Source organism: Antechinus flavipes, chromosome 2, assembly GCF_016432865.1.
Source record: "Antechinus flavipes isolate AdamAnt ecotype Samford, QLD, Australia chromosome 2, AdamAnt_v2, whole genome shotgun sequence".
In the NCBI taxonomy this organism is placed as follows: domain Eukaryota; kingdom Metazoa; phylum Chordata; class Mammalia; order Dasyuromorphia; family Dasyuridae; genus Antechinus; species Antechinus flavipes.
Genome location: NC_067399.1, coordinates 646,977,066 through 646,994,048, shown reverse-complemented (window position 1 = coordinate 646,994,048; position 16,983 = coordinate 646,977,066). Strand labels below are relative to the sequence as shown.

Sequence of the window (16,983 nt, the reverse complement as noted above, 5' to 3'; positions counted from 1 at the left end):
AGTGTCTAGAGGAAACCCACAATAACAGGGCCTCTTCACTCGTATATGGTGCTATTTGGGGCTGATAACCCCATTGGCTGTTTGACTGTCCTAATGACAGGTGAAGCATCTGATAATTTCTGAAATGGGAACTGGGCTTTCCAATGGCCTCCAAGTTGAAGATGTTGTTAGTATTTGTATCTATGTATTTATTTCTTAGAATATAATATTCATTCATCACCTCAGGTGAAGTCTGTTGGAGTCTGTAAAAGTAGGCAGAGGAGGCCAGGTAGGCCATGAAATTGGTTCTTTATATGGCGGGACTTAGGTCTCTCCTCCTTGCTCTCTGGATTGTTCCTGTTGGTAAGTGTCTTCTTCATGGATCATATTGTTATATCTCTTGAATACCCTTATTGTGGATTTTAGTTTTATAATTATTTATGGGAGACTCAATGAGAGTAGGCAATGTGTATTATTTATTGTATATTATTCTCAGATTTCCCACATCCTTACCTAATGTTATCTAGTGGTAAATACATAATTCATGTTTATTGAATTGAATGGAATTCATTGGTTTCAGTTCTTTTTCCAACTTTCTTATTGAGATCCCAAGGGTATCTTGCAGACATTTAGGGTTTATTTAAAGCAATCTCTAAACACACTTTTCATTTTCATGCTTCCGGAGCTTTGATCTTGAAGTCTCTTCACATAAAGAGTCTGCTCATCTTGTTTTCATTGCTTCATATGTATTTTTCCATGTGTCTTTGTATTTTCCTTGTCACTTTTATAGTGAGAACAAAACATTTCTTTTCCTTAATGTATCACAACTTATTCAATTTCTTGCTTACTCTTGGACATAGAAGCTATTTTTTTTCTTTTTCATCATTAAAAATAAACTCTTAGCTGAAATGTAGCCTTAGATGTCATTTAGTATAGCTGCACTTTACAGATAAAGAAACCAAGGCTCAGAGGAGTTAAATGATTTGTCCAAGGTCTTACAGTAGTGCTACAGTAGGATCTGAACTCACATCTTTTGACTGTAGGCTTTCTGATTCTAATTGTACATTACCAGATTGTGCTCTAAAGAATTATTATTAGCCTATAGTCCCACCAACAAAATTATAAACTATTTATACTTCCACGGTCCCACCTACTTTGAATTTTATCTTTTTTTTTTAATTCTCTTTTGGTTAAATTTGTGACATGTAACATCTTACTAGAGTGTTATTTCCCTTTGGTAAATCCTACCAAACTACAGAGACCCTTAATGTGGGCCAGACAGTAGGAAATATTGGCATTTGAGGATTATCTGAAGCTCAGGATAGCTAAATTCTGAGAGAGTCATTACCAATTTTCCTACAGGCTTTTGCATTTTTTTCCATAACACTAACTTATGAAGATTGACTCAATATTGAAAAGCTATGTTCTTTTTCACTAAAAGGAAGATCTATACCAACAAAATCCTTCATTTTTTGAGAAGTGATGTATAAAGCAACATCTTACAATTGTCTTAATTTTTCCTGATTATTGAGAATTTAAACATTTTTAAAAATATGTATTAACAATTTGTACTTCATTTAAATAGATATATATTTATACCATTTTTTTGCTTCCAGATCTTTGATCTTGATCTTGACCATTTTTTCCTTTATAAAGGAATTAGAGAGTGATGTCAGATCTTTAAATATTTTACCAGATGCCTGATCCAGACCAGCAAATATTTTTCCCAATCTATTTTCTCCTGATTTTAAATATTTTTTTTGTCATGGAAAATTCCAGGTCTTTCTAAAAGCAAATTTAGCTATTTCATAATCAATAATTTTTTTCCTTTGTTCAATGATAAACATTTTCTCTATATTTAAATCAAATATATCATTCTTGTTTTCTTCTTTATGTGTTATTGTTTTATATTTAGATCACTGGTTCAGTTTGAATTTATTGTAATTCACAATGTGAAATACAGATTTAAATCCACATTTCCCCTCTAATTCCATTTCTCATTGTTTTGTAATTATAAATTTATTAAATTCTAGTCTCTCATACCTTAAGGTCTATTGGTATGTTTTCTATTTCATTGTATAGTTCTCCATTTTTGTCCTGTATAATTTTTTTAATGTGCTATTTAGTTCCAATGGTCTTGTGATGAAGAAAGCCATTTGCACCCAGAGAAAGGACAGTAGGAACTGAATGTGGGCCATAATATAGTATTTTCATTCTTTTTGTTGTTGTTTGATTGCATTTTATTTTCTTTCTCATTTTTTTCCCTTTTTGATCTGATTTTTCTGGTGCAGCATATATTTGTGGAAATATGTATAGAAGAATTGCATATGTTTAACATATATTGGATCATTTGCCATCTAGGGGAGGGTGGAGAAAAGGAGGGAAAATATTAGAACATAAGGTTTTGTAAGGGTGAAAATTATCTATCTATCTAGAAAATAAAAAGCTTTAATTAAAAAAATAAAATGTTTTCTCAATTTCCACATCAGGAAAAACAGTGAATAAATTATTCAAGTAATTTAAAATATAGTATTATATAGGTATATTTAAATTTAGGAAAGGCTCTAATTGGCAGTTGGCATTTTAAATGTTATGAGGTTTAAATAATGGACAGAACACAGAAAAGTTATTTGTGTAATGAAAAATGAGATGATTCAACTCTAAAGTTTATGGGTTGTTTTTTTTTCACTTAGACCAACTGAATAAAAATCTTGACAACCTAAAAAAATAAAAAAAATGTGCTGTTTTATGATAACATTTGAAAATCTGATCAAGAGAGTAATACTTCAATTATATTCTTCAAAGCTCTCTTCTTGATAGTCTTTCCCCCCACCCCGCTTTTTCTTTTGAATTTAGTGATGATTTGAATGAAATAGTTCATTGGTATTTTAATTACTATTCTGTTAAATTTATCAATTAACTTGATGAGTGTTAACATTTCCCCACTATATTTGCTTGACTTATTCCCTCCATTTCTTAAATTCTTTTTTGTTTTTGCCATGATTATTTGTTTGTTTGTTTGTTTAGAAATTTTGCATATATTTTGATTAGCTAATGCCAAAATATTTGATAAATTTTGTTGCTTTTGCAAATAGTAATACTCCAGACATTTTCCATGAATTTCTTGGTGGAAATCAGAGAATTTTAATCATATCAAATTGCTTACATATAGGATCATGTTATTTTAGTGTGTGTATTTCATCTTAATTGTCCGCTTATGTTTTTTTTTTTAACTGCTTTAATTTCTTCTCATTCCTATACTGGTATCACTTTGACCATTTCCAATATGAGTGGCAATACTGGATAACCTTACTTTAAATTTAACTTTAGTAAAATTTTTCTAATATTTGTCACTTTTCAGAAATATTAATTCATGATTTTAATGTACAATTCTTACCAAATTAAGGAGAGTTTTTCTTTTCCTATTTTTAGCAACATAAATGAATACCATATTTTATCAAGAATTTTGTTGCATCTAATGTTTTCATGTGGATTGTCTTTCTTTTGCTTGATGTTTTTTATATTGTTCCTTTTTCTGATTTTAAATAAACTCTACTCTAGTGCTTACACAGTACTTAGGATGTTATGTGCACTTAATAAATGTTTTTTAGTTTGGCTGCCTCTTACATTATTCTTTGTCATAATTGCCATTTTAAGAGAATTTGAGTACAATTATATATTATTTATAAGCATTGGATTTGATATTTTTGTATGGTGTAAAAACTAAGATCATATTCACCTCAAAAAGAATTGGGTTGTCAAACATTATTCCTTGTCTCTTTTGGATAAATATTATTGCTCTTCTAGCATAACACAATAGAAAGTATGCTACATTTTGCCTCAGAGGACTTGAGTTCAAATACAAGGTATGTCACTTCTCATTTATGTGACTTTTGGCAGGTCATTTTTTTATCCCATTGCTTAGTAAATTGAGAGAATAAGGGCTTGTTATTCAGTCATTTTCAATCATATTCAACTCTTTAAGACCCATTTTGGAATTTAACTGGCAAAGATACTGGAGTTGCTTGATATTTCCTTCTTTGGTTCATTTTATAGATGAGGAAAAAGAGGCAAACAGAGTTAAATGACTCGCTCAAGATCACATAAATCTTTGAGGCTAGATTTGAACTCGGGTCCTCCTGACTCCAGGCAGAGCACTCTATCTATTGGACCACTTAGCTGCCCCAAATAAGGACTTAATAAGTGCTTTTTGAGCAATTGATTGAAATGAATAGAATTCCTTTATTGATATTTCTGATCCTGGCACATTTTCATAGTATTGATCTTAAATGGTCTGGTATTTCTCCTTCTGTGACTAGTCTATTTAGCTTTTCTACTTCTTAGTTTTGTAGTATAAACTGTAAATGATCAATCATTTCTTTCAGACTCTAAAATTTATTTATTTTAAATAGATCAAAACTTTTGATGACTTAAAAATGACTTTTGCTTTTTTGTTCATAACTTTTCATCCCCAAACTTAGTAACATGGAATTTATTTAATTTTGACTAGAATTGCTTACTAGATATTTCTTTTGTTCATCACTTCAATTATTTTCTTAAGCCATAGTAGTCTCAGATATTATCTGAGATAGAAACAGGTAGCACAATGGATAGAATGAATAATTAGGCTGTGTGACTCTAAGAAAGTCATTTAGGATTTTGTCTGCCTCATTTGAAAAATGGAAATAACAATAGCCTTAGCACCCAGGGTTATGGTGAAATAATATTAAATATTAAAGTGATATATAAATGTTTGCTATTATGATTATTATTTCCACCTGTTTTCTATTTTTCTCATTTCTTTATTCCTTTCTTAATTTTTAAAATGAAAAAATCAAGTTATTATTTTAAAAAATCATATAGGATTCTCTGGTATAAAGTTACCTCTAAGTATTGTTTTGGTTTCATCCTCATATTTGGAAATGCAGCACATCTATTTTCAGAACCCTTGAAAGTAAAAAATCTTTTCCCAGTTTATTGCTTTCCTTCTAATCTTGTCTGCATTAGTTTTGTTTTTACAAATTTTTTAACTTGATATAATCAAAGTTATCTATTTTGTGATCAATAATGATCCCCAGTTCTTCTTTGATCACAAATTCCTTCCTCCTCCACATATCTGAGAGGTAAACTATCCTATGTTCTTTTAATTTGCTTATAATATCACTCTTTATGTCTAGATCATGAACCCATTTTGACCTTACCTTGGTATGTGGTATTAGATGTGGGTCAGTGCCTAGTTTTTACCATACTAGTTTCCATTCTTCCCAGCAGTTTTTTGTCAAATTGGGAGTTCTTATCCCCAAAGTTGAGGTCTTTGAGTTTGTCAAACACTAGATTACTATAGTCATTGACTATTGTCCTGTAAACCTATTCCACTGACCAACTATTCTGTTTCTTAGCCAGTATCAAATGATTTTGATGACCACTGCTTTATAATATAGTTTTAGTTCTGGCACATGTAGGCCACCTTTATTTGCATTTTTCATTAATTCCCTTGAAATTCTTGACCTTTTATTCTTCCGGATGAACTTTGTTATTATTTTTTCTAGATCTGTAAAATAATTTCTTGGGAGTTTGATTCGTTGCTTTGTTTTTCTTGTGTGGATGATGGAATTAAATTTTTGAGTGATTAAGCATTTTATGTGAGCTTGATGCTCAATGTGATTCTTAAACAGGAATTTCTGGAAGACCCTGTCATCTATATGGAATTCCTCTTTGACTTAGACTCTGTATTAGATCTTTTCTGTGACAGTGGTAAATGTCTATAGCAAGTACAGATCTTTCCATTTTATGATTCACTTGTAATTAATAATCAAGGGTTTGTCAAACAAGATTATTTCTATATATATTCAGGGTACCTTGTATATTTATTTAACTTTCAGGAGTATTGTTATTTAATTGTTTAATTATAAACAGTAATTAGAGGAAAGATTGTTGAGTGCACCAGGAAAGGTCTCTACACTAATCTCTGGGAATCTAAATAGAAAAAGTGAGAATAGTTCTTACACGCAAACTCAGAGATTCCAGCTTAGGAACACATGCAGGTTAAGTACTAACTAAAGTTCTCTCTTCCAACAGGATTTCTTCCATGAACATGTCAAATTTATGTATTATTAATTGAAAAATATAAAAACAGAAGCAATTTTCTTTGATGATCTGATTATTCACAGCAAGTGAGGAAGCAGGGCAACATATACTCACTTTAATCATGATTCTTACATTCAAGGATTTCACATGATTAGAAGAGAAAACACATGAAAAGAGACTTTACTTGGTAATTGTAGGACAGATGGAAAGACCCATGGATTCCCAGGTCAGATCATTATGACAGTACATCGCAGAATGCAAATACAAATCAGATGAAAAGGTTTGATTTAGGAGGCAATGGCAGGACACATAGTAATGCCTGATATTTCTCCATCTAATTGGAAGGAATAAGTTCATACCACGACACCAAGGAGGTGATGCCATGATGTGACAAGAATTAGATTTAAGTGAGGGTGCGAGGTCACCTGCCTCACTTTCCCTCCAGAGCTATCTCTGGGGCAAGATATAGATCAGGACAACTGGAGATGACCCTGGATGCAATGGGAGACCTTGGCCTTTTTAAGCTAAGGTCTTTATTTGACTTAGGTTGCACTCATTTAGTGATTAAGGCTAGCTAGCAACTGAAGTAAAGAATCTCCTCTTTCATCTAGTCCAAAGAAATCTAAATAAGTAAATGAATGAATCTGGGAGCTGAAAGGACAGGAAGAAAATATAAGAGGAGGACAGGAAGAGATTGAGTTACAGGCAGAGAAGATGAGGTCAAAAGATGAACAAACCAAGTCACAGGAATAGCAGAATAAGTCAAGAAGGCAGAAGATGACTTCATAGTAGAGGGAGGAGGAGGGGGCAATGGGGTCACAGTATAAAAGGGTAGAAAGACAAATCAAACAGGGTAGCAGTTTTTTGAATAGATGACATTTCTAGCTTATCTCTTTCTCTTGCTATCTAATGGGTATTTTCAGCTCTAGGAAAGAAGTATGCTAAATTTGACAGAATATTAGGGGAGTTCTCATGTGGTTTTTTGCTCTCTTTTAGAAGGATGACCACAATATCCTGGAGCCTGAGGTTTGATGATTTTCATCATTTTGTTCTGTCCTCATATGCAGGAATCTAACTTGGTCTCCTTCAATCTCTTTCCTAGTCTGGCCTGGACCTAGGGTCTGGATTTTGCTAAAGTCTGGATGGAGCTAAGGCAGACCTTACCTTCACCATACACATGGTACACATTTTCTTTAGTACTCTGAGTTAGACTTGCTCTTTGATAGTGGTGAGGTTTTACAATTATAGTGAGCATATATTACTGTGCATTATGCCTCACTTCCAATTACTAATCAAAATATCACGAAAGTAAATTACTTCTATTTTTATGTCTTTTAAAAATATTGTATGAAAATAGATAATTTTGATTATAATAAGTGAAAACATTTTTGTGCAAAGAAAATCGATGCAGAAAGTTTATAAGGGAAGTAGAAAACTGGGAAAATACTTTTACATCTAAGCATTCTGATAAAGGCCTCATTTCTAAACTATATAGAGAATTGACTCAAATTTATAAGAATACAAGCTACTCTTCAATTGATAAATGATTTGAATAGAAAATTTTCAGATGAAAAAATTAAAACCATTTCTAGTCATAAGAAGAAAATGCTCTAAATCACTACTATTGGAGAAATGCAAATTAAGACAATTCTGAGATACCACTACACACCTCTCAAATTGGCTAAAATGACAGGATAAGTAATGATGAAAGTTGGAGAGCATTTGGGGAAAGGGGACACCAATACATTGTTGGCAGAGTTGTAACTTATCCAACTATTCTGGAGAATAGTATAGAACTGTGTCCAAAGGACTAACAAATAGTGCATACCCTTTGATCCAGCAGTGCCTCTATAGGATCTGTAAGCCAAGGAAATCATAAAAAAGAAAAAGGATCCACATGTGCAAAAAGCAGCTCTTTTTGTAGTGGCTAGTAACTGGAAAGTGAGTGGATACCCAACAGTTGGAGAATGGCTGAATAAGTTATAGTACATGAATGTTATGGAATATTATTATTCTATAAGAAATGATCAGTAGGATGATTTCAGAGAGGCCTGGAGAGACTTACATGAAGTGATGCTAAGTGAAATGAGTAGATCCAAGAGAACATTGTACACAGCAACAAGTTTATACTATGATCAGTTCTGATAGATGTGGCTTTTTTCATCAGTGAGATGATTCAGGCCCTTTCCAATGTTCTTGTGATGGAGAAAGCTATCTGCACCACACAGAAGACTGTGGGGATTGATTGTGAATCATAATATAATCTTTTTACTTTTTTGTTGTTTGCTTGCATTTTTTTCATATTTTTCCCCTTTTGGTCTGATTTTTCTTGTACAACATGATAATTGTGGAAATATGATAGAAGAATTGCACACGTTTGACATATATTGGATTTACATTACCATGTAGGGGATGTCAGAAAAAAAATTGGTACAGAAGTTTTTTCAAGAATGAATGTTGAAAACTATCCATGCATGTTTTGAAAATAAAAAAGCTTTAATTAAAAATATGGCTAAATTTGACATTCATGGAAGAAATATTGTGGGATGAGCAGTTTAATTGACATTTTGTTTGCTATAAGTATTCTCAACTTGGGGTCTGTGAACTTGTTTTTTTTAAATATTTGTAATTTTAAAAACATTATCTTGAAAAAAAGCTCATAGTCTTCTCCAGACTTGTATTAAATGAGTAAAAAAATCTTAACACATAAATTCATAGTTATATGTTATATAATATGCATATTTCAGACACACATGGATACTTTTAAGTTAATGTTTCTCCTGCTACATTCTCTATTCTACCACTAAACAAACAAACTCTTTTTTTTTTCTTTTCTTTTTTTTTTTAATTTTTATTTAATAATTACTTTATATTGACAGAATCCATGCCAGGGTAATTTTTTTTTTTTTACAACATTATCCCTTGCACTCGTTTCTGTTCCGATTTTTTTCCCCTCCCTTCCTCCATCCCCTCCCCTAGATGGCAAGCAGTCCTTTATATGTTGGATATGTTGCAGTATATCCTAGATACAATATATGTTTGCAGAACCGAACAGTTCTCTTGAACAAACAAACTTTCAATACAAAGTTTATGGTCCTGCAAAACAAATTCTCACATTTTGAATATATATGTCTGAATATATCGATCTCTTTCTGTATTTAAAACTCCCCACTCTGGATCTAGAAATGAGTAGCATTTTCATTGTCATTCTTTTGGATTGCTGCTTTATCATTGCATTGCTATGACCTTTAAAAGTTTTTTGTTTCTGTAATGTTATCATATAAATTGTTTTCCTAAGACTGCTCATTTTGTTCTGCCTCATTTCACAGAGGTCTTCCTAATTCTTTCCAAAATTTAAAACTTTCTGAAACTATTTAAAATTGCTTTCTGCAATGGTTGAATCAATTCACAGTTTCATTGACAATGTGCTTGTTTTCCTATAAGCCCCTCACAGTATTTGTCATTCTCTTATTATCTTTGGATTAAAATAGAACCTTGTAGTTGCTTTATTTCAAAATTTTCCAATTATCGGTCATTTAGAACATTTTTCATATGATTGTTGGTAACTTGAATCTTTTCATTTCAAAACTGTCTGTTCTTTATATTCTCATATTGACTTTTGATGACTACTATATCCTTTCGAAATGATTGTGAAATATCCTTTTAGTAATATAATCTAGAACTTTGCCAGGAATTGAATTGAATTGCCAGTTCATTGGTCTAGCATCTAAAATTTTTACTTTATTCCCTTTTTTGAAATACAAAGTAGCATTTGCCCATCTCAAGTATTGTGATGCATATTGTTCTTAATGATTTTTCAAAGATCACTGACACATGCTCAGTAATCAACTCTGCTAAAAATCATGGCAGTAATTTGTAAAATTTCACCCTGTCACTAACATTATTATTCAAAAAACATACTAGAATGACAACCAGTTGATCAGGCTTATAATGTAGAAACTGTAAAGATTTGAGAGACTCTGCACAAAGTAAAAGAAATAAAATGTGGCCCAATAATTTTCATGAGGGTGGAAGCCAAATGGCCTTGCACAAAGTATGCCATGAAATAATTTTTGACCAAAACCAATATTTCTCCATAATGGTCATTTCCCCCTTAATTCATTTTCTGGATCTTTCTAGTATCTTTAAATTCTAGCTTCATTTCCACACCTGACTTTAAAAAATCTATATGCACTTTTATTCTCAGTATCTTTGGACATCATCAAACATTGGTAAAATTATTTAATGCCTCTTTCATCCATTTAAAAGTGTGTTTGAATATCTTACATTCTTTCTGCATTGTAAGTGATGCTTCAGTTGTCTCACTCCATAGTATTTTTATTTTTTTGCATTAGTGATCTTAATTTTGATTATTTTTCTTCTTTGTAATTTTTTTTGCTTTTCATTTTTTTTTTCTATTTGGCTTAAAGAAGGAAGAATAGAAAGTGACTGACTCCTACCACCTCTAACCCCAACTTTGCACCAGCTAGGAATTCATGTTTACAGATTTGCTAACAGGTTTGGAGAAGCTGTGACTCTTAAGTTAGACAGTTGATAAGTGACAGAATTCTGGTCTTTTGATAATAGGTTCAATTCTCTTTCTTTGTTTTTTCATCCTCCCCCCCCCAACCCTGTGAAGAGTGATGCTTTCTTAAGGACATGATTCTATTTTAACAGAAATATTATAATTTGTAACATCAAAGAGGAGATTACAGAAAAAAATGATTTTATATCAAATTTTTCATGGTATGGATACTCCATCCTACTTAATGTATGTTTATTTCAAAAAGGAGAAGCTGTGATGGAACTGAAACTGGCATTCAGACCAAATCCCTGTGATGGAGTAGTGTTGGTTAAACACCAAGAATCCTGGGGTTTTGTGTGTAATGAAGTCTGGACATTGGCAGAGGCTTCTGTGATCTGTCGGCAGCTGGGCTGTGGAAGAGCAATTGGTGCTCCCAAATATGTTCCCTTGCCTGGAGAGAGTCTTCAGCCATGGCTCCATGGAGTATCCTGTAAAGGCAATGAGTCAACTTTCTGGGAATGTGATCTTGGGGAATGGAGTCAGAAAAATTGTTCCTACGAATGGGTTGTCGTAGTTCTTTGTTCAAGTAAGTCATGTTATTCATTTTTTTTAGGAAAACCTCCTTGAGTGAAGAATTAAATTAATTGTTTTTGAGTTATCTATCTTTCTAACTGTTTATAATCTATTTATATATCTATTACTGAGATATTGTTGCCACTTAATTGTGGCACATGGGAAAATCCGATGAGTACTCATCCTAAAGAAAATGAAACTGAAAGCTCTAAGATGCACTTGTTCATCAATCAGACTCAATCATCCCTTCCCTTGATCCCCAGATTAAAGTAGGAGTAAGAATGGGAATGAAAATAGTAGGTTCAGAAACCATAAGATTGAACCAGTAGAGGTCATGTGATAGGAATGAGGTACTTGTACCGAACAAATATTTTTTGAATGGATAAATAAATGAAGACAGTAATGAACAAATAAATGAGTCAGGTGATGACCTTTGAAACCCTTTTAATTAAATTTTTACCATGAAGCCCTTCATTTCCTCCCTCCCACAAAAACACAAAAATAGAAACCACAGTAGTCAATTTTCACAGTGCAATTTGGGATGAACCAGCATCACTCATTGCTTAAAAGTGACATATTATTGGACCGCTTGATTAGATTCTCTTCAGAGTTTATATATAACATTCCAATTGTAACCATTTAGATATATGCTAAAGATGTTAGCTAAGATGTTAGCATGAGATGTTCTGTAACAATTGGGTTCCTCTTTGGTTGATCAAAGCAGGTAAATGCAGAATCCCAAAATATTTATATAAGATCATGATTTTGAACTAAATTGTTGCTCTGTGTTGTCTGCTTTCTCTTATTTGGACTGGTACTTTTACAGATGGAACTTTTCGGGAAATCAGACTACTGAAGGGAAACAGTCCCTGTGCTGGGCTTCCTGAGATAAGAAATGAGAAGGGCATAGACAGATTGTGTGGCCTCCATATGGAAGAGGCAACTGTGTTTTGCCAGGAGCTGAGATGTGGCCCGGCTGTCCAAGCTCCCAGAAAAGGTTTGGGTGATAGTCAGAAATACATGACTTGTAAAGGGACAGAGCCAACAATTCGAAACTGTAGGTTGAACAATAAGTTCCGGAGTGGCTGCTCCCTCCAGCTGGATGATGAAGTCATTTGTGCAGGTAAATTCAACCTGTTATTCTCAGTGATTTTTTTTCTTCTCCCATCATTATGGAATATGGTTCTAGTAGAGTATGTCATTTAAGAATAAAAGATCAAAAGACAAGGAATAATAGAATAACCTTTTATATTAAAATCATATATTCATGTTAGGAAATGTTTGTTTTTTATTTGCAAAGAGGACCAATAATATCATGAGAAAGATATCTTGACTTGTCTGTGAATTAGCTTTAAATGAGGGAGCCTCATTTTCTCTTCCAGAGTCAAGTTCACTGGTAAAACAAAGGTCAAGATGACAGTTTTGTTAGGAAATATATGAACCTAATCAAGGGAAACATGATGATATATTTGGGTGAGGATCAGTGGAGAGAATATAGGAAAGTCACAAAGTGCACTGCAGACCACTGGACAGAAAAAATGAAAATAGATGCATATTCAGATTGCAATTTGGCCCACTGGAAGCATGATTTTCACACACTGATGAAAGACTTCATTTTTTTTTCTCAATATGTTCAAACTTTCTTCTCAAGGCAGATGAAATATACATTTCTTCATTTGTCTTTTTTTTTAATCTTTTTTTTCTTTTCTTTTTTTTTTAAATTTAATTTTTATTTAATAATTACTTTATATTGACACTCGTTTCTGTTCCGATTTTTTTTCCCTCCCTCCCTCCCTCCACCCCCTCCCCTAGATGGCAAGCAGTCCTTTATATGTTGGATATGTTGCAGTATATCCTAGATACAATATATGTTTGCAGAACTGAACAGTTCTCTTGTTGCATAGGGAGAATTGGATTCAGAAGGTATAAATAACCCGGGAAGAAAAACAAAAATGCATATAGTTCACATTCGTTTCCCAGTGTTCTTTCTTTGGGTGTAGCTGCTTTTGTCCGTCATTTATCAATTGAAACTCAGGTCTCTTTGTCAAAGAAATCCCCTTCCATCAAAATATGTCCTCATACAATATCGTTGTGGAAGTGTATAATGATCTCCTGGTTCTGCTCATTTCACTTAGCATAAGTTCATGTAAGTCTCGCCAGTCCTCTCTGTATTCATCCTGCTGGTCATTTCTTACAGAACAATAATATTCCATAACATTCATATACCACAATTTACCCAGCCATTCTCCAATTGATGGGCATCCATTCATTTTCCAGTTTCTAGCCACTACAAACAGGGCTGCTACAAACATTTTGGCACATACAGGTCCCTTTCCCTTCTTTAGTATTTCTTTGGGATATAAGCCCAATAGAAACACTGCTGGATCAAAGGGTATGCACAATTTGATAATTTTTTGGGCATAATTCCAGATTGCTCTCCAGAATGGTTGGATTCATTCACAACTCCACCAACAATGCATTAGTGTCCCAGTTTTCCCACATCCCCTCCAACATTCATCATTATTTTTTCCTGTCATCTTAGCCAATCTGACAGGTGTGTAGTGGTATCTCAGAGTTGTCTTAATTTGCATTTCTCTGATCAATAATGATTTGGAACACTCTTTCATGTGAGTGGTAATAGTTTCAATTTCATCCTCTGAAAATTGTCTGTTCATATCCTTTGACCATTTATCCATTGGAGAATGGCTTGATTTCTTATAAATTTGAGTCAGTTCTCTATATATTTTGGAAATGAGGCCTTTATCAGAACCTTTAACGTGAAAATGTTTTCCCAGTTTGTTGCTTCCCTTCTAATCTTGTTTGCATTAGTTTTATTTGTACAAAGGCCTTTTAATTTGATGTAATCAAAATTTTCTATTTTGTGATCAGTAATGGTCTCTAGTTCATCTTTGGTCACAAATTTCTTTCTCCTCCACAAGTCTGAGAGATAAACTATTCTATGTTCCTCTAATTTATTTATAATCTCGTTCTTTATGCCTAAGTCATAGACCCATTTTGATCTTATCTTGGTATATGGTGTTAAGTGTGGGTCCATGCCTAATTTCTGCCATACTAATTTCCAATTATCCCAGCAGTTTTTATCAAATAATGAATTCTTTTCCCAGAAGTTAGGAGCTTTGGGTTTGTCAAACACTAGATTGCTATAGTTGACTATTCTGTCTTGTGAACCTAGCCTTTTCCACTGATCCACTAATCTATTTCTTAGCCAATACCAAATGGTTTTGGTGACTGCTGCTTTATAATATAATTTTAGATCAGATACAGCTAGGCCACCTTCATTTGATTTTTTTTTTCATTAATTCCCTTGAGATTCTCGACTTTTTATTGTTCCATATGAATTTTGTTGTTATTTTTTCTAGATCAATAAAATATTTTCTTGGAAGTCTGATTGGTATAGCACTAAATAAATAGATTAGTTTAGGGAGTATTGTCATCTTTATTATGTTTGCTCGGCCGATCCAAGAGCACTTAATATTTTTCCAATTATTTAAGTCTGACTTTATTTGTGTGGAGACTTTTTTATAATTTTGCTCATATAATTCCTGACTTTCCTTTGGTAGATTCCCAAATATTTTATGGTATCAACTTCTTCATTTGTCTTAATGCTAGTTATTTAGTTCTTCAAAAGATGGAGACAATGACAAAAGGAAATGATTTTTATGGATTTGATTCTAATCAACAAAAGCAAATTAGCTATGTTCAGTGGGTTCAAGTTACCAAGATCAGTTAAACTTGGTCTTACTCTAATTAATTGTTGGGATGTTTCTCTTTCCATCCAGCTGAGGAACATTTTCTTCATCTTCCACTCCCTGCTTCTCATTCTGCTGCCTGGGACCAAATACTAAATAAATCCCTTCCCCCTTCCCTCTTCTTCAAGTATTAGAAGATGATCATTACCTCCTACGGGGTTGAGATCATTATTTTTTTTTTCAAGTAGTCCCCATAATTTCAACAATAATTTCAACAATAGAAGTTTCTGTCAACACAATATTTTTGTCACCTTTTTCTAAATTGTTCGTTTGTTAATTGATACATTTGGAAGAAGGAACAGTAAAAAGTTAAAGAAATTCTGCCATCCTCACATTTCCCTGGGGCACTTTGCATCTCATCTTTCTCCATCTAGCATTCTATTTTCTTTTATATGTTGAGTACAAGCTTTATTGTCTTTTTAGAGTATATAATGCTGAATGACACTCTTAGAAAAAAAAATCTCTGTATTCCCACATATCAGGTACATAATAGATGTTTGCACATATCAGGAACACAGATGTTTGCTAAATTGAACGGAAAGAGGGAGGAAAACAAGGATTTCTATAGTAGTTCCTATGTTCCAGGCTGTGCTAAGAGCTTTTTTCCCTCTTTTAAACAAATATCTCATTTACTCCTCCCAACAACTCTGCCACCTGTTATCTTCATCTTACAATTGAGGAAACCAAGGCAAATAAGGTTAAATGACTTTCCCACGATCTCACATTCAAATGATGTATGAAGCTAGATTTATAATCCTCTTCCTGACTCCAGAACCTGCACTCAATAATTGATTACATCACCTCCTAAATAAAGTATGGCTGAGGAAGGAAAAACACTTAGAAATAAGTGCGAGGCAGGTTGCTTTCCTTATTAATGAGCTGCTTCTCTATCCAGAGCACACAGAAGTCCGTCTCGTTGGAGGTGAACATCCCTGTGCTGGGCGCCTGGAGGTGAGACGAGGCCTGACGTGGGGCACAGTCTGTGATTCGGATCTTGACCTTCAGACAGCCCACGTGGTCTGCCGGGAATTAAGGTGTGGAGTAGCCGCTTCCATCCCCGGAGGAGCGCGCTTCGGAGCGGGCTCCGGCCCAGTGTGGAGGGAAGTTTTCCAGTGTGTAGGGAACGAGTCTCTGCTGTTTCACTGCCCTCGGGGGTCGCCACAGAAGGAGCTGTGCCTACACAGTCAGGATGCTGGGATCAGGTGCTCAGGTGAGATGACACTCCCGCTTTTTACACCGTGTGTTCCTGCACCGCTCTTTGTATCTGTATTGTTATTGACTTTTCTGTGCCCTTTGTCACCTTCACCAACTTCTTTAGTATGCCGGTTAATTGGCATTGGGTGGTATAGCGAGCAGTGTGTGGTGCTTGAAGTCTCAAAGATCCCAATTCAAATCCTGCTTCATACATTTCCTATCTATGCAGCTTTAGGGAAGTCAATTACTTGTCAGAACCTCAGTTCCCTTATTTGTAAAGGGAAAATGATAATAAACACTTACCTCTAGGAATTATTGTGAAGATCAAATGAGATAACAGAAAGTATCCTGCAACCCTTCAATGCTAGCTGAATGCTAACTATAAAAACTAATCATATAAGCACTATAGAAATGTTATTATTCATTATGCAACATGACTTCTGTGTAGGGCTTTGCTTTAAGTACTGAGGATTGATGCTGCCTCCTGCTGTTTGAACTGTGGTGATTAAAAAGGCTCCAAAAAGATAGTTTTGGGGTAATTTAATCATTTTGTGAAACTTCCCAACAATTAATTAGAGCACCACCAAGTTCATCTAAACTTGGCAACTTGAATTCACTGAACATAGCTAATTTGCTTTTGTTAATTAGAATCAGATCCATAATAGCCATGTTCTTTTGTCTTTGCCTTCATCTTTTGAAGAACTACATAACTATTATTAAGGCAAATGAAAAATATATTAGTTCATTTTCCTTGAAAACAGAGAAAGTTTGAACAGATACTGAGGGGAAAAAGTACTGAAGTCTTTCATTAAAGTTGGTTAATAAAAGGATGATTATTTGGCTGTCTCTCTTAGA

General features: G+C 33.7%; 1 protein-coding gene across 1 annotated transcript in view; it reads left to right on the top strand.

Annotated features, from left to right (window-relative positions):
- The first annotated feature begins 275 nt into the window (after window positions 1-275).
- The window catches only part of SCART1 (scavenger receptor family member expressed on T cells 1), a 40,457-nt gene continuing 23,749 nt past the window's right edge, over window positions 276-16,983 (top strand). The window contains exons 1-4 of the mRNA XM_051982358.1: window positions 276-342; window positions 10,857-11,177; window positions 11,991-12,287; window positions 15,830-16,144. Of these exons, the coding sequence (XP_051838318.1) occupies window positions 276-342; window positions 10,857-11,177; window positions 11,991-12,287; window positions 15,830-16,144 (1,000 nt within the window). The remainder of the gene's footprint in view (window positions 343-10,856; window positions 11,178-11,990; window positions 12,288-15,829; window positions 16,145-16,983) is intronic.